General features: G+C 30.1%; 3 protein-coding genes across 4 annotated transcripts; 1 reads left to right on the top strand and 2 right to left on the bottom strand.

Annotated features, from left to right (window-relative positions):
* Positions 1 to 1,852: 1,852 nt before the first annotated feature.
* On the bottom strand, positions 1,853 to 2,982 carry LOC135145100 (angiopoietin-related protein 2-like). Its single transcript, XM_064077217.1, has 3 exons — positions 2,875 to 2,982; positions 2,411 to 2,825; positions 1,853 to 2,362 (listed from the first exon to the last, which is right to left on the bottom strand). Exons 1-3 carry the CDS (start codon positions 2,944 to 2,946, stop codon positions 1,923 to 1,925), a joined length of 927 nt encoding a protein of 308 aa, XP_063933287.1. The 5' UTR covers positions 2,947 to 2,982; the 3' UTR covers positions 1,853 to 1,922.
* Positions 2,983 to 8,383: 5,401 nt separating this feature from the next.
* Positions 8,384 to 9,362, bottom strand: LOC135145099 (angiopoietin-related protein 1-like). 2 transcript variants are annotated; one of them, XM_064077215.1, is made up of 3 exons: positions 9,276 to 9,362; positions 8,908 to 9,226; positions 8,384 to 8,853 (listed from the first exon to the last, which is right to left on the bottom strand). In XM_064077215.1, exons 1-3 carry the CDS (start codon positions 9,345 to 9,347, stop codon positions 8,444 to 8,446), a joined length of 801 nt encoding a protein of 266 aa, XP_063933285.1. In that variant the 5' UTR covers positions 9,348 to 9,362; the 3' UTR covers positions 8,384 to 8,443. The 2 variants fall into 2 exon arrangements, with proteins under 2 accessions (XP_063933285.1, XP_063933286.1); XM_064077216.1 differs by having other exon boundaries at positions 8,908 to 9,130.
* A 7,089-nt stretch (positions 9,363 to 16,451) lies between these two features.
* LOC135145101 (transcription factor Atoh7-b-like) lies at positions 16,452 to 17,755 on the top strand. The gene has a single exon (XM_064077218.1). It carries the CDS (start codon positions 16,785 to 16,787, stop codon positions 17,295 to 17,297), a length of 513 nt encoding a protein of 170 aa, XP_063933288.1. The 5' UTR covers positions 16,452 to 16,784; the 3' UTR covers positions 17,298 to 17,755.
* The last annotated feature ends 597 nt before the right edge of the window (positions 17,756 to 18,352 follow it).

The raw sequence follows: 18,352 nt of genomic DNA, 5'->3' as shown, positions 1-18,352 counted from the left end.
AGATTTTCATTTTTCGATTTTTCAGTTTCTCAATTTTTAATTTTTTGTTTCCGAATTTTATTTTTCATTTTCCCGATTTTTGATTTTCACTTTTTTGATTTTATATTACAATTTTGATTTCCTTTATTTTTTGTTGTTTCTTTCGATTTTACAATTTTTCCTTTATTAAATTCTTCAAATTCTCAGGTTTTTAGCAATTTTTCTTCAAATTTTCAAGTTTCATTTTCACTTTGTACATTTTCAAGTTTTTATTATACACTTTTTCGTTTTTTTATTTTTGATTTTTCAATTTTACAATTTGTCGACTTCCAAATTTTCCGATTTTTCAATATTACAATTTCCCATTTTTCCATTTTTCACATTCTCGATTTTTAGTTGTGCCCGTTTTCAATTTTCCGTCCCCTCAATTTTTCAACTCCCCGATTTTTATTTTGCATTTTCCTGATTTTTTATTTTTCATTTTCACAATTTTTTAATTTTTGTTGTTTCTTTCGATTTTCCAATTTTTCGTTTATTCAATTTTTCAAATTTTCAGGGCAATCGATTCCAATTCGTCGATTTTCCGATTTTTAAATTTTTCAGTATGCAGTTTTTGGGTTTCCACCCTTTTTTTACTTTTTTGGATTTTCAATTTTTCGTTAAACTTTAGATTTTTCAAATTTTCGACAGTTTTATACGTCGATTTCTTAATTTTTTTTCAACTTTTCAATGTTTTAATTTTTCTTTCTTAAAATTTTTCAATTTTTTTCTGTTTCTCGATGTTTCGATTTTTGGATTTTTCGATTTTATTTTCCAATTTTCGATGTTTCAATTTTTCAGTTATCCGATTTTTTAATTTTTTTAAATTCTGGAGTTTCGATTTGTCGATTTTTCAGTTTTTCTATTTTTAAGTTTTAGATTTTCGAATTTTTCTTTTTTGGTTCTTTGATGTTTGGATTTCTCCATTGTTCAATTTGCGATATTTCATTTGTTCAATGTTTTAAATTTTAGATTTTTCGATTTCTGGATTTTTTGATTTTCCAGTTCTTCAGTATTTCTATTTTACAATTTTTCAAATTATGACGTTGCTAAATTTTCAGTTTTCCGAATTCGCAGTTTCGATTTTTCACTTCTTCAATTCTTCAGTTTTTCATTTTTTAAACTTTAGACTCTTCAATTTTCGACTGTTTTATATATATTTCGATTTGTGAATTTTTCGGGTTTTCAGTTCTTGCATATTTTAATTTTTCTTTTTTCCGATTTTTTTTTTCGATTTTTCAATTATTTGAGAACTCGATTTATCGAGATTCGGATGTTTCGATGTTTTGATTGTCTCAGTTTTTGAATTTTCCGATTTTTCAATTTTCCAATTTTTTAAATTTTCAAGTTTTGACGTTTCTGAATTTTCAGTTTTCCGATTTCTCAATTAATTACCGTTTTCGACTTGTCAAGATTTCGATTCTTCAATTTTTCAATTTTGGGATTTTTTAGAATTTCGACTTTTGGATTTTTCACGTTCTGGATTTTTCGATTTCTCGACGTTTTACTTTTTGGATTTTCAATTTTTCGTTTTTTGAACTTTCGGTTTTCACAATCTTTCAACTTTTCGATATTTTAAATTTTCAATTTTTAAAATTTTAAGTTTTTCGATTAGAAGAACACGAAAAAACAGAGTAAGATACGGTGATAAAAATACAGGGTGAGTGACAATTCTGAGTGATACCACCTTCAGCAGTGTGCACAACTGGGTTTTTACATTCTTATCTTCTTGGTCGGGTTAATGCATATCAGTCAGTAACAACAACAAAACTAGATTTAGTACTTAGTACTTAAATAAACAATTTTATTCATAAATAAAATATTTATAGCGACAATTATCTGTGATCTTACATTACTCATCACAAAAATTTAAACACAGTTAAAACGTTAAAAGGGGAATTTTTCTAAAGAAATTTTTCTTTTGGAAATAGCTCCGCTTTGCTCTGTTCTCGTGGTCGGACCATCATCCTTATTTGCTTGTGACTGTAGGTGTTTCCGCGATACCCAACCCAATATATCCCCTTGAGATAGTCCTTCCCCGTTCTACTATCCTTGAAGTACTTGCCAGTAGGATGGCTCCATTTGCAGCTTCGGTACCACCAAGCCGCTTCCGAAAAACTGGCACAATTCCCTTCATTCCACACATCCTGATCTTTATCCCTAGTAGTAAACCTCATACCGGCTTCGTTCTTGAATGAGTCGCTAGCGGTACCACTATACCCCTCTAAAATTTTCAAAACATAACCTTCTTTTTCGTTTCCTACCATAAACGTGTTGTAGTGAGCATCCACTTGTTTGTTGTCCCAGTCCACTATCTCCACCAAGAGTTCGTTGAATTCGTACCCTTTAAAAAGTACGTTTATGTGGATGTCGTTCCTGAAGTGGTACTCACCTGTCAGAAGATGAATTTTTTCCAAACCTAGCCAAAATTCGCCACCTAGGTTACCAAAGCCTTGCTTGTAGTTGTCCCACTTTACATAAAAATCCTCGGAGCCGTCAAATCGGTTCAAAATGTACGTCCAACCACCTCCTCTGGTTTTCATATCGCACACGACTGGAAAAGCTTCAGTGGAAAATCGTGGCTGAATGTAGTAAATGTTTGAGGTGTTGTGACCCTGTTTTTGAATTTCTTTGCAGTTTGTTGGGACTTGTTTAGTGAGGGTGTTGGTTTCTGGGTTAGTTTTGTCTTGTAGAGTTTTCTGGAGTTTTGCGATTTGGGCTTCCAGCGTTGCTAATTTGGTTTGAACTTCGTCGAGCTTGTTAGAGTTTTCGGTGCGTTCGGTAGTAGTAGTAGAGACGACGACAAACTACGTCAAAGTTTGAGTTTTTGATTAGAAAAGTTTGTAGAATACTTACGTTGTCATTATTCGACTGTAGTGAAATTGTAGCTAGTGTGAGGAGAACTAGTGCACAAAACTTCATGGACATCTTGTTTGATTCACTGGCGATTTTATACTTAATAATTTTATCCAAACACTGTCTTATCAAATGTTTTGTTTTAAAGAGACTTGGATTTAACCTCGTTATCATAATTTGTGCACTGTTGGGGTTTTACTGTTTCCAGAACACCGGGGCAGGTTTTAAATAGCATTCAAAACATACTTTATACATGTTTTATTAAGCATATAATAGACAGGGTGTTCATTTTATCCGTTCGCGCCAGACAATTTTTGCATAGGCAACATATTATATACCCCAGTGGCGACTTCAGCCACGTTTCTCGATTTTATAACACAATTTTTGGTTTCTTTATTTCTTTTATTTTTTTGTTGTTTTTTTTATTTACAATTCTTTATTTGTTCAATTTTTCAAATTTTCAGCCTTTGATTTTTCATTTCCATGAATTTCCAGGTTTAAAATTTTTCAATTTGCAATTTTCACTTTTGACATTTTTCAAGTTTTCATCATAAACTTGTTCGTTTTTTTATTTTTGATTTTTCAATTTTACAGTTTCTTGACTTCTAAATTTTTCAATTTTTCGATTTGCAATTTTTTAATTTTGCAATCTTTCGATTTTACAGTTTCTCATTTTTCGATTTTTCACATTCTCAGTTTTTAATTTTTGTCATTTTCAATTTTTCGTTTCCTCAGTTTTTCAAGTTCTCGATCTTTATTTTTCCTCCGATTTTCCAATTTCTTTAATTTTATATATTTCGATTTCATAATACATATTTCTTTTTTTATTATTTTTCACTTTTTCGAATTTTAAGTTTTTCAATTTTTAATCTTTCGATTTTTCAAATTTTCGTTTCTACAAATTTTCAAGTTTGATTTTCACTTTTGACATTTTTCAAGTTTTCATCATAAACTTGTTCGTTTTTTTATTTTTGATTTTTCAATATTACAGTTTCTTGATTTCTAAATTTTTCAATTTTTCGATTTTACAGTTTCTCATTTTTCGATTTTTCACATTCTCAGTTTTTAATTTTTGTCATTTTCAATTTTTCGTTTCCTCAGTTTTTCATGTTCTCGATTTTTATTTTTCATTTTCCCGATTTTTTAAATTTTTGTTTTCCCGATTTTGTCACAAATTTTCATTTTTTCAATTCCTTTATTTTTTGTTGTTTCTTTCGATTTTTCAATTTTTCGTTTCCACAATTTTTCATGTTCCCGATTTTTATTTTTCAATGTGGCGAATTTTTAATCTTTATTTTCTCGATTTATATCACAATTGTCCGTTTTTTCATTTCCTTTATTTTCTGTGTTTTTTTTCGATTTAAAATAATTCAAATTTTCAGGTTTTGAATTTTGAGTTCGTCCATTTTTCAATTTTAAAATTTTTCACTTTGCAGTTTTTGGATTTCCAGTCTTCCGATTTTCCAATTTCTTTAATTTTAAATTTTTCTATTTCATAATACATATTTCTTTTTTTTTATTTTTCACTTTTTCGAATTTTAAGTTTTTCAATTTTTAATCTTTCCATTTTTCAAATTTTCGTTTCTACAAATTTTCAAGTTTGGTTTTCACTTTTGACAATTTTCAAGTTTTCATCATAAACCTTTTCGTTTTTTTATTTTTGATTTTTCAATTTTACAGTTTCTTGACTTCTAAATTTTTCAATTTTTCGATTTGCAGTTTTTTAATTTTGCAATTTTTCAATTTTACAGTTTCTCATTTTTCGATTTTTCACATTTTCAGTTTTTAATTTTTGTCATTTTCAATTTTTCGTTTCCTCAATTTTTCATGTTCCCAATTTTTATTTTTCACTGTGGCGAATTCTTAATTTTTATTTTCTCGATTTATATCACAGTTGTCCGTTTTTTCATTTCCTTTATTTTCTGTGTTTTTTTTTTCGATTTTACAATTTTTCAAATTTTCAGGCTTTGAATTTTCAGTTCGTCCAATTTTCAATTTTTAAATTTTTCACTTTGCAGTTTTTGGATTTCCAGTCTTCCGATTTTCCAATTTCTTTAATTTTAAATACTTCTGTTTCATAATACATATTTCTTTTTTTTTTGATTTTTCACTTTTTCGATTCTTAAGATTCTTCAAGTTTTCATTTTGTAATTTTTCGTTTTTTATTTTTGATTAAATTTTCAATGTTTCGTTCCTTCAATTTTTCGGTTTGCATCAGTTTTTCAATTTGGCAATTTTTCAATATGACAGATTTTCATTTTTCGATTTTTCAGTTTCTCAATTTTTCATTTTTCCCTTTTCCAATTTTTTGTTTCCGATTTTTATTTTTCATTTTCCCGATTTTTTTAATTTTCACTTTTTTGATTTTATATCACAATTTTGCTTTTTTTGATTTCCTTTATTTTTTTTTGTTCTTTCGATTTTACAATTTTTCCTTTATTAAATTTTTCAAATTTTCAGGTTTTTAGCAATTGTTCTTCAAATTTTCAAGTTTGATTTTCACTTTGTACATTTTCAAGTTTTTATTATACAGTTTTTCGTTTTTTATATTTTTGATTTTTCAATTTTACAATTTGTCGACTTTCAAATTTTCCAATTTTTCAATATTACAAAATCTCATTTTTCCATTTTTCACATTCTCGATTTTTAATTGTGCACGTTTTCAATTTTCCGTCCCCTCAATTTTTCAACTCCCCGATTTTTATTTTGCATTTTCCTGATTTTTTATTTTTCATTTTCTCTATTTTATATCACAGTTATTTTAATTTTTGTTGTTTCTTTCGAGTGTCCAATTCTTCGATTTTTCGATTTTTAAATTTTTCAGTTTGCTGTTTTTGGGTTTCCACCCCTTTTTTACTTTTTGGATTTTCCATTTTTCGTTAAACTTTAGATTTCTCAAATTTTCGACAGTTTTATCCTTCTATTTCTTATTTTTTTTTCAACTTTTCGCTGTTTTAATTTTTCTTTCTTAAAATTTTTCATTTTTTTTATTTCTCGATTTATCGAATTCAGATGTTTGGATGTTTTGATGGTTCAATTTCTCAATTTATCAATTTCTCAATAATTTCCTGTTTCTCTATGTTTCGATTTTTGGATTTCTCGGTTTTTCTATTTTTAAGCTTTAGATTTTCGAATTTTTCTTTTTTGATTCTTTGATGTTTGGATTTCTCCATTTTTCAATTTGCGATATTTCAATTATTCAGTGTTTTAAATTTTAGATTTTTCGATTTCTGGATTTTTTGATTTTCCAGTTCTTCAGTATTTCTATTTTACAATTTTTCAAATTTTAACTTTGCTAAATTTTCAGTTTACCGAATTCGCAGTTTCGATTTTTCAGTTCTTCAATTCTTCAGTTTTTCATTTTTTTGGGATTTTTTAGTATTTCGACTTTTGGATTTTTCACGTTCTGGATTTTTCGATTTCTCGACGTTTTGCTTTTTAGATTTTCAATTTTTCGTTTTTTTAATTTCGGTTTTTACAACTTTTCGATATTTTAAGTTTTCAATTTTTAAAATTTTTGTCACAAACTTTCATTTTTTCAATTCCTTTATTTTTTATTTTCCCGATTTTTTACTTTTCATTTTCTCGGTTTTGTCACAAATTTTCATTTTTTTCAATTCCTTTATTCTTTGTTGTTTCTTTCGATTTTTCAATTTTTCGTTCAAGTTTTCGAATTTTCAGTTTCTCAATTTTTCGTTTCCACAATTTTTCATGTTCCCGATTTTTATTTTTCAATGTGGCGAATTCTTAATTTTTATTTTCTCGATTTATATCACGATTGTCCGTTTTTTCATTTCCTTTATTTTCTGCGTTTTTTTTTTTCGATTTTACAATTTTTCAAATATTCAGGCTTTGAATTTTCAGTTCGTCCATTTTTCAATTTTTAAATTTCTCACTTTGCAGTTTTTGGATTTCCAGTCTTCCGATTTTTCAATAGCTTTAATTTTAAATATTTCTATTTCATAATACATATTTCTTTTTTTTTTATTTTTCACTTTTTCGATTCTTAAGATTTTTCAAGTTTTCATTTTTTAATTTTTCGTTTTTTATTTTTGGTTTTTCAATTTTGCAATTTCTCGACTTCCAAAATTTTCAATTTTTCGTTCCTTCAGTTTTTCAATTTGGCAATTTTTCAATATTACCTACAGATTTTCATTTTTCGATTTTTCAGTTTCTCAATTTTTAATTTTTCCCTTCTCCATTTTTGTTTCCGATTTTTATTTTTCATTTTCCCGATTTTTTATTTTCACTTTTTTGATTTTATATCACAATTTTGATTTCCTTTATTTTTTGTTGTTTCTTTCGATTTTCCAATTTTTCGTTTATTCAATTTTTCAAATTTTCAGGCCAATTCTGAATTTATCGAATTCAGATGTTTGGGTGTCTTGATTGTTCAATTTCTGAATTTATCAATTTCTCAACTTTTGCCTATTTCTCGATGTTTCGATTTTTGGATTTCTCGGTTTTTCGATTTTCCAATTTTTCGATGTTTCGATTTTTCAGTCATCCGATTTTCTGTTTTTTTTTTAAATTCTGGAGTTTCGATTTGTCAATTTTTCAGTTTTTCAATTTTTGTTTGATATTTCAATTGTTTAATGTTTTAAATTTTAGATTTTTCGATTTCTGGATTTTTTGATTTTCCAGGTCTTCAGTATTTCTATTTTACAATTTGTCAAATTTTGACGCTGCTAAATTTTCAGTTTTCCGAATTCGCATTTTCAATTTTTCAGTTCTTCAGTTTTTCGTTTTTAAACTTTAGACTTTTCAATTTTCGACAGCTTTATATATATTTCGATTTGTGAATTTTTCGGGCATATTTTAATTTTTCTCATTTCCGAATTTTTTTATTTTTCGATTTCTCAATTTTTTGAGAACTCGATTTATCGAGATTCAGATGTTTCGATGTTTTGATTGTCTCAGTTTTTGAATTTTCCCATTTTTCAATTTTCCAATTTTTTAAAGTTTTCTCAGTTTTTCGATTCTTCAATTTTGCAATTTTGGGATTTTTTAGTATTTCGACTTTTGGATTTTTCACGTTCTGGATTTTTCGATTTCTCGACGTTTCACTTTTTGGATTTTCAATTTTTCGTTTTTTGAACTTGAAAAATACAGGGTGTGAGTGAGAATTTATGCTCAACTGTTGTGTGACAATTCTGAGTGATAGCACCTTCAGCAGTGTGCACAACTGGGTTTTTACATTCTTATCTTCTTGGTCGGGTTAATGCATATCGGTCAGTAACAACAACAAAACTAGATTTAGTACTTAGTATGAAATAAACAATTTTATTCATAAATAAAATATTTATAGCGACAATTATCTGTGATCTTACGTTACTCATAACAAAAATTTAAACACAGTTACAACGTTAAAAAAGGAATTTTTCTAAAGAAATTTATGCAAACGCTGCCTTATCAATTGTTTTCTTTCAAAGAGACTTGGGTTTAACCTCGTTATATTAATAAGCGAACTGGTGGGGTTTTACTGTAGATACAAAGGCATTCAAAACAAACTTTCAAAATGTTTAATTAAACTTCTGATTTGTAAACACAATAATCGTCCAAAAAGTGTTCACAGATCTGGACGCAATGGTCGAACCATCATTCTCACTTCCTTCAAACTGTAATCCTTTCCGTTGGAACCAATCCAGTATGTTCTCTTCCATATATCCGACGGAGGAAAAGTCTTGCCCAAGAGTTTTCCACTCAAATGAGTTCTCTTACAACTACGGTACCACCATCCGGCATTCGACCAATCAGCACAATTACCTTCGGCCCATAAATCATTATCTCTATCCTTAGTCGTAAATTTCATTCCAGCTTCCTGGGAGAAATAGTCTCCAGCGGTACCACTGTACCCTCGCAAGATCTCCATCGTATATTGATCTTCTGCAGTTCCAACTTTGAAGGTCTTATATCGTGCATAGACTTCTTTATCGTCCCAGTCTACTAGTTCAATAAGTAACTCGTTGTATTCGTATCCTGTCAAACGAAAAATATTCTACAGAATTTGTACCTTAAAGGATGCTGCAGTACCTGTCAGTAAATGCATCTTCTCCAAACCTAGCCAAAATTCGCCCTCCAGCTTTCCGAACCCGTTCTTGTAACTATTCCAGTCCAAGTAAAAGTCCTGAGATCCATCATATCTGTTCATAATGACGGTCCAGCCACCACCTTGAGTTCGCATGTTGCAGTACACTTTGAAGGGTACTAATGCGTACCTGGGCATGATGGTGTAAATCCCCGAAATCCTGTGACCCTGTTTTTGAATTTCTTTACAGTTTGTCGGGGCTTGTTGGGTGTTGGTGTTGGTGTCGAGGTTGTTAGTGCTTTCGGTAGTAGAGACGACGAAAAACTACGTCGAAGTTTGGATTTTTAATTGTAAAATTTTGTCGAATACTTACATTGTCATTATTCGACTGTAGTGAAAATGTAGCTAGCGTGAGGAGAATTAGTGCACAAAAGTTTGTGGACATCTTGTTTGACTCACTGGCGACTTTGTACTGAGTTAATAATTTTATAGAATCACTGTCTTATCAAAACAAATGTTTTCTTTCAAAGCGACTTTGACCTCGATATATTAATCAGGGAACGGTGGGTTTTTACTGTTTCCAGGACACTGAGGCAGGTTTTAAATAGCATCCAAAACATACTGCTACGAAATAATGGGTTCTAGCATGTATGGCGATGATGACTCATTGTCGGTGACGGCGGCCGGAGAAAATCCTGGAAGCGGATGTCGGGATAAGTGTTCCAGAACAGGCCTAGAAGCAGTGACAGAGGCCTTTGTAAATTTGAGTTACTAAGAATCTTGAGGTTATACATATTCCTGTTTGGAAAGAATCTGGAAGTGCTTTGGAGCCTCTAGTGTCTTTTTTTATAATAATTTAATTAAATTTCTTTATTAGAACCGCCCGCCCGCCCTCCATTTTTTAGAGATTGTCTCATTTGCCAAAATCAGTCTTATCTTAATAGGAACTAGCCCCGCCCACCCACCCTCTCTTTTCTTAGAGGCTAGGTCATTTGCCAAAATCGATCTCATTTTAGCACCTAGTAAGACTGATTTTGGCTAATGAGTACTCTCTAAGAAAAGAGAGGGTGGGTGGGCGGGGCTAGTACCTGCTAAAACACGATCGATTTTGGCAAATGACATACCTTCTAAGAAAAAAGAGGGCGGGTGGGTGGGGCTAGTTGAAAATTTGAGAAATCAAAGAATGAAACGATCGAAAAATTGGAAAACCTAAAGTTTAAGAAACGAAATTAAAAGATTGAAAAATCAAAACCTGAAAAATCGGAAAATTGAGGAACAGAAAAATTAAAACTTTGGGAAGTCGAGAAATGGGAAAATCAAAAAATAGATTAATTGAGAAATCGAAAATCTGAAAATTAAGAAACGTCAAAATTTGAAAAATTTAAAAATATTGAAGAACTGAAAAATCGAAAAATCGGAAAATTAAAAAAATAAAAATTCGAAAATCTAAAATTTACAAATCGAAATCGAAACTGGAAAATTTAAACAAATGGAAAATTGAAAAATCAGATAAAAACATCGAAAAAAAAATTAAAAAACTGAGGCAACCAGAAATCGAAAAATCGAAAAGTTAAAAATGGAAAAATTGATAAATCGAGAGAGTGAAGAATCAAAACATCGAAACATCCGCATAAATCGAGATCTCAAACAATTGAAAAATCCAGAATTTTAAAAATTGAAAAATCCAGGATTTTAAAAATTGAAAAATTATATAAATAACATCGAAATGTTAAAAATTTGAGAAATCGAAATACAAAATACATAGTCGAAAAATTGAAAATCTAAAGTTTAAAAAACGAAAAACTGAAAATCCAAAAAATTAAAAATTGAAAAATCAAAACATTGGAGAATCTCAAAACTGAAAAAATATCCAAAGATTGAGAAATTAAAATATCGTAAAATTGAAAAATGGAGAAATCGGAACATCAAAAAATTAAAAGAAAAATAAAATTCGAAAATCTAAAATTTAAAAATCGCAAAACTGAAAAATCAACAAATCTAGAAATCGAAACTCGAAAATTAAGAAAAATGGAAAATTGAAAAAATCGGACAACTCAAAAATCAAAACATCGAAAAATCGAAAAATGGAAAAATTGATAAATCGAGAAATTGAACAATCAAAAGTTGAAAAATCCAGAATTTAAAAATTGAAAAATTAAAATATCGGAAAGTTGAAAATTTGAGAAATCAAAGTATAAAACGATCAAAAAATTGAAAAACCTAAAGTACAAGAAACGAAAAATTGAAAATTCAAAAAATAAAAAGTCGAGAAAAGTCGAAATACTAAAAAATCCCAAAACTGAAATATCCAAAAATTGAAAAATAGAAAATAGTCGGAACACTTAAAATTCATGAACATCAAAATTTAAAACATATTGAAGAACTGAAAAATCGAACAATTTAAAAATCTAAAGTTTAAAAACGTAAAATTGAAAGGTCGAAGTACTAAAAAATCCCAAAACTTAAATATCGAAAAATTGAAAAATTGAGAAAAATAGAAGAATCGAAAAACTGAAAAATCACAAAATTGAACGAAATATCAAAAAATTGGGACAAAAAATGTCAAAAAAGCTAAGTCGAAAAATCGCAAACTTAAAAACTCGAAAAATTGAAGAACTGGAGAATTGAAAGATCGAAATTTTGAAATATTTAAAGTTTAAAAAACGAAAAACTGAAAATCCAAAAACTAAAAAATTGAAAATCAAAACATTGGAGAATCTCAAAACTGAAAGAAGTATCCAAAGATTGGGAAATTAAAAACATTAGAAAATTGAGAAATTGGAAAACCAAAAAGCAAAGTCGAAAAATCGAAGAATTGAAAAACTGAAAAGTCGAGAAATGGGAAAATCAAAAATAGATTAATTGAGAAATTGGGAGAAACTGAATATATAGCAAGGTCAAAATTTGAAAAATTGAAAAGAGAAATACTGAAGAAATAAAAAATCAAGAAATCGAGAAATCGAAAAATCTAAAATATAAAACACTGAACAATTAAAATATCGCAATAAATCAAAAAAAAAAAATCCAAAATCTAATTTCTAAAATTAAAAAATGAAAAATCGAAAAATCGAAACTCCAGAATTTAAAAAAGTGAAAAATTTAAAAATCGGTTAACTGAAGAATCGATACATAAAAAAATTGGAAAATCGAAAAACTGAAAAGTCCCAAACTAAAAACAAAAATCGAAAAACCGAGAAATCCAAAAATCGAAACATAGAAAAATTCAAAAACAGAGACATCGACAAATCGAAAAATCAGAGGATCGAGGAATTGAAAAGTCCAAAAATCGAAATATGAAAAATCCCAAAACGGAAAGAAATATCCAAAAAATTGAGAAATTAAAAAATTGGAAAAGTGAGAAATCGAAAAACTGAAAAGCAAAGCCGAAAAATCGGAAGCTTAAAAATCGAAACTTTGGGAAGTCGAGAATTGGGACAATAAAAAAAAGATTGGTGCAGAAATCGGAAACCTGAAAATTTAGAAACGTCAAAATTGAAAAATTAAAAAATATTTAAGCACTGAAAAATCGAAAAATCGAAAAATTAACTAAATAAAAATTCGAAAATCTAAAATTAAAAAATTGAAAAACTGAAAAATCAACAAATTGAAAAAACGAAACTGGAAAATTTAGAAAAATTGGAAAATTGAAAAATCAGATAAAAACATCCAAAAATCGAAAAGCCGAAAAGTAAAAAATCAAAAACCGACAAATAGAAAAATCGAAACTTCGAAAAATTAAAAAACTGAGACAACCAAAATCCGAAAAATCAAAAGGTTAAAAATGGAAAAATTGATAAATCTAAATATTGAACAATAAAACATCGAACTACCCGCATGTCGATAAATCGAGATCTCAAAAAATTGAAAAATCGAAAATTTAAAAATTCGGAAACTTGAAAAATTAAAATAGAGAACTGAAAACTTCAGAAGTTGAAAAATCCAGAATTTTGAAAATTGAAAAATTATATAAATAATATCGAAAAGTTGAAATTTTGAGAAATCGAAATATAAAATAGTCGAAAATTTGAAAAATCTAAATTTTAGAAAACGAAATACTGAAAATCCAAAAAAAATAAAAAATCCAAAAATCCAGAAGTCGAAAAATCGAAAAGTCAAGGAATCAAAACATTGGAGAATCCCAAAACTGAAAGAATATCCTAAGATTGAGAAATTAAAAAATTTAAAAATTGAAAAACAGAAATACTGTAGAATCAAAAAATCGAGAAATCGAAAAATCTAAAATTTAAAACATTGAACAATTAAAATATCGCAATAAATAAAAAAAAATCGAAAATCTAAATTTTGAAAATCGAAAAAATGAAAAAGCGAGAATTTAAAAAAGTGAAAAATTTAAAAATCAGATAACTGATAAATCGAATCATCAAAAAATTGAAAAATCGAAAAATTGAAAAGCGCAAATGTAAAAAATCGAAAAACCGAGAAATCGAAAAATCAGAGGATCGAGAAATTGGAGAGTCGAAACCTGAGAAGAAAAGTTGAAAATCGAAAAGTTGAACAATCAAAACGTTGAAACAACTCAATTCGATAAATCGAGAAATCAAAAATTTATTGAAAAATCGAAAAATTTTAAAAAAGAAAAATTGGAAATTCAAAAGCTGAAAAGTAAAAAATCAAAAAACGGAGAAATCCAAAAATCGAAACATCGAAAAATGAAAAAACTAAGAGCTCCAGAAATCGAAAATTCAGAGGATCGAGAAATTGAGGAGTCGGAAGCTGAGAAGAAAAATTAAAACTCGAAAAACTGAAAAATCGAGAATTTTAAAAATTGAAAAATCAAAACATTGGAGAATCTCAAAACTGAATGAAATATCCGAAGATTGAGAAATTAAAAAATTGGAAAATTGAGAAATTGAAAAACCAAAAAACAAAGTCGAAAAATCGAAGAACTGAAGAACTGAAAACTCGAGAAATGGGAATATCAAAAATAAATTAACTGAGGAATCGGAAAACTGAATATTTAGCAAGGTCAAAATTTGAAAAATTGAAAAACAGAAATAGTGAAGAACTGAAGTGTCAAGAAATCGAGAAATTGAAAAATCTAAAATTTAAAACACTGAACAATTAGAATATCGCAAAAAATCAAACAAAAATTCGAAAGTCTAAATTTAAAAAATCGAAAAAATGAAAAATCTAGAAATCGAGACTCCAGAAGTTAAAAAAGTGAAAAATTTAAAAATCAGGTAACTCAAGAATCGAAACATCAAAAAATTAGAAATTCGAAAAATTGAAAAGCCCAAAAGTAAAAAATCGAAAAACCGAGAAATCGAAAAATCGAAACATCGAAAAATTAAAAAACTGAGATATCGACAAATCGAAAGATCAGAGGATCGAGAAATTGAAAAGTCCTAAAATCGAAATATTGCAAAATGCAAAACTGAAAGAAATATCCAAAAAATTGAGAAATTAAAAAATTGTAAAAGAGAAAAATCGAAAAACTGAAAAGCAAAGCCGAAAAATCGGAAGTTTAAAAATCGAAACTGTGGGAAGTCGAGAATTGGGACAATAAAAAAAAGATTGGTGCAGAAATCGGAGAGCTTAAAATTTAGAAACGTCAAAATTTGGAAAATTTCTAAAATTGAAGAGGACAAAAATTGAGAAATCGTTTCATTGAAACACCGGAAAATTGAGAAATCGAACTATAAACTAGTTGAAAAATTGAAATATCTAAAGTTAAAAAAACGAAAAACTGAAAATCCAAAAAATAAAAAATTGAAAAATCAAAACATTGAAAAATTCAAAAACTGAGATATCGAGAAATCGGAAAATCAGAGGATCGAGACATTGAGGAGTCGAAAGCTGAGACGAAAAGTTAGAAATCGAAAAATTGATGAATCGAGAAGTTTTATAAAAGAAAAATTGAAAAAATCAAAAATTTAAAACGCCGGACAATTGAAAAATTGAAATATAGAAGAACTGAAATCTCGAGAAATCGAAAAACCTAGAATTTTAACAATTGAAAAATTAAAACAACGAAAAATTTAAAAATATAAAGCTTAACGAAATATTGAAAATTCAGAAATCAAAAAATTCAGGAGTCCAAAAATGGAATAGTTTGAAAATCGAAATATCGAAAAATTAAAAAACTGAGACATCGACAAATCGAAAGATCAGAGGATCGAGAAATTGAAAAGTCCTAAAATCGAAATATTGCAAAATGCAAAACTGAAAGAAATATCCAAAAAATTGAGAAATTAAAAAATTGTAAAAGTGAGAAATCGAAAAACTGAAAAGCAAAGCCGAAAAATCGGAAGCTTAAAAATCGCAACTTTGGAAATCGAGAATTGGGACAATAAAAAAAAGATTGGTACAGAAATCGGAAAGCTGAAAATTTAGAAACGTCAAAATTTGAAAATTTTCTAAAACTGAAGAGGACAAAAATTGAGAAATCGTATCATTGAAACACCGGAAAATTGAGAAATCGAACTATAAATTAGTCGAAAAATTGAAATATTTAAAGTTTAAAAAACGAAAAACTGAAAATCAAAAAAATAAAAAATTGAAAAATCAAAACATTGAAAAATTCAAAAACTGAGATAGAAATCGGAAAATCAGAGGATCGAGAAATTGAGGAGTCGAAAGCTCAGACGAAAAGTTAGAAATCGAAAAATTGATGAATCGAGAAGTTTTATAAAAGAAAAATTGAAAAAATAAAAAATTTAAAACGCCGGACAATTGAAAAATTGAAATATAGAAGAACTGAAATCTCGAGAAATCGAAAAACCTAGAATTTTAACAATTGAAAAATTAAAACAACGAAAAATTGAAAAATATAAAGCTTAACGAAATATTGAAAATTCAGAAATCAAAAAATTCAGGAGTCCAAAAATCGAATAGTCGGAAAATCGAAATATTGAAAAATCCAAAAACTGAAAGAAAGTCGAAAATTGAGAAATCGTATCATTCAAACACCGAAAAATCGACAAATCGAAAAGTCGAAAAATCTCAATAGTGTATTTATAAACTACAAGTTCATGATTATGCTACTTTTTAACATTTAAATAACATTTAATCGACAAAATCATCAATTCCTGGGAGCATGAACGGATAAATTTTGACTAACGATTTAACATGCTTCCAAAAACTATAAATTGGAAAATGTTGTTGATTTTTTTCCAAAAATTATGACGTCTAAGGTAAAAACTCAACACGGATTCATAAACCGTAAACGGAGGATATAAAATTTAAATTATATCCACTATTGTAAAATTTTGAAATTACGTCATTTCATAGTTGGTGACAAACTATCTATATTTACAACATCCGGCCTTATGGCCGTGTCCATAAATGAAGTCTTGGAAAAACCCGTCCGTAGAAAAGATTCAATTAAACGTCGAGAAAACATGAAAGTATCCAGTCGTCCGAGGTACTGCATTGAAATAGTTCCTTAGCTTACGCTCGGGAAGTAAGAAGAAGGATCTAAAGTCCGGACCTCACTTCTTGGTACTAAATTAAGTGAAATAAATGAAATAGTTGTAAAAATTCCTGCCTTCTCTAGTCGTTCTTGCACCTGCTGTACCAAAACTAGGAGATTCACTCTCCGGTCTTCCCCTGCCCTCGCTCGCCACCTCGCTTCCGCCTTCCCCAGCCGCCAACCCGTCCCCCATTCGCAGAAAAAATCCCATCGCACACCTCTAGCGCCGGCCTCACCTCCATCCTCGACAGTGGCAATGGCAAAGCCTCGACCGCTACCACTTCTTTGATTTAACACCTAGCACACGCTCGTCATCTCCAGTCCGCCGCGAGCCCTGGCAGCATCCGTCCAAGAACCTGTTATCCGCGAGTGAACCACTTAGCCAAGAACCGGAACATAAACAGTGCCAGCACGCGCCGCTCCTCGGTGTGATGTGATGGAAGACGCGAAATGTTCCTGCACCAGAACGACTACTACCAGCAGAACCACGAGTCGTCCTCCGACGGGTGCCTGTCGCCGCGGGGCTCGCCGGGCTGCCACCCCCTGAGCCTGTCCAGCCCCATGTCCATCTCCTCGGACCCGGGCATGTCGTCGCAGCCCTACACCCCCAACTACTACAAGCAGGAGAGCTGGGGCCACTACGGGGAGAACAACAACGTGTACGGGTACAAGTCGGACGGGGGCGGCTACGGCAGCCAGGAGTTCTACCGGGCCCCGTGCAAGTACAAGAAGGACGCCAAGAAGGGGGCGGCGGCGCAGGCCGGCATGGAAGTGATGAAGAAGCGGCGGCTGGCGGCGAACGCGCGGGAGCGCAGGAGGATGAACAGCTTGAACGACGCCTTCGACAGGCTGAGGGACGTGGTGCCGTCGCTGGGGAACGACAGGAAGCTGTCCAAGTTCGAGACGCTGCAGATGGCACAGACGTACATCGCCGCTCTGCACGAGCTGCTGCAGAGGGACTGATTGTGATATGGTCTGTTCTATTTATTTATTTATTCTAGAGTTAGATCAAGATGATGGTCTTGAAGGCGGGCTGGGTTTGCCTAGATCGTGCAATATTAGATATTAAGAATATCCAGACGTGCAATATCTGTGTCGATATTTTTAATTGTAGGTTAGTGTAATCGGTGCGCTTCTCTATGACTTTGTGATATCGGAATACAGTGCAATAATAATCGGTACAGTGCGGTTGGAGGGATCAGTGCAATTATTTACTTTACTTACTTAAGCACACAGTATTAACGCTAACAAGTTTTTAGAATATGTGCAAGTTTAAGCTGGTTGTTATTTTTTTACATATTTATTGACTTGTTCCTTCTTGTTCTCTGTTTTTATTTTGATGTAATTATGTACGATATTGTAAATGAGCGTTTTTATGTTCCTTTTGTAATATATTTTTACCAAATGTATCTCAGTTAGTGCAATATTTTTAATAAAGTTGTTTTTCAATAGACAATCTTTTTTTCACGTTCAAAAGTCCAAATTCATTATGCGGAAGTTTTGCCTAAGGTTACGTAAAAAATGGGTTACTAGCTCTCACAATGAAAGAAAATTTCTAAAAAAAAAAATGATAAATTGCTAGATAAAATTCGTCAATTTGTATGCATCTTTCGTCTATCTTTGGCAACTAATCGAAAGAAAATTAAAACTCAGGTTCGCGTTCTCTCCGGAATAAAAAAGAAGACGTGAAGGTTAACGAGTTGAAAGTGCATAAAGAGGGTAAGTCCGACATTTTCTAAAATAATTTAGTACTTAGTAAAACACCCAGAAAAATCGCAACGAAAAATTTGTATGCAACAAAGTACTTCGAAAAAATTTTAGAAAGGTAAAGTTAAGCCAGTTGAAATTAATTGTTTGGATGCAGTAGTTCTGTTAAAACGGAAGATTTAATTCGATTTATCGTCTGTGTAAGCTTGAATGAACGCATGGAACACCTGCCGCATATTGCTTATGTACCCGATTTTAAGATGTATAATGGACGGCATCAGCAGTACAAATCGTAATAATAAACTTTAATT

The sequence above is a fragment of the Zophobas morio genome, unplaced genomic scaffold (genome assembly GCF_036711695.1).
Source record: "Zophobas morio isolate AGI-343-1 ecotype UQ-CSIRO unplaced genomic scaffold, CSIRO_AGI_Zmor_V1 ptg000124l, whole genome shotgun sequence".
NCBI classification, from domain to species: domain Eukaryota; kingdom Metazoa; phylum Arthropoda; class Insecta; order Coleoptera; family Tenebrionidae; genus Zophobas; species Zophobas morio.
The sequence above is the reverse complement of the archived record's forward strand: the minus strand, read 5'-3'. Positions and strand labels throughout refer to the sequence as shown.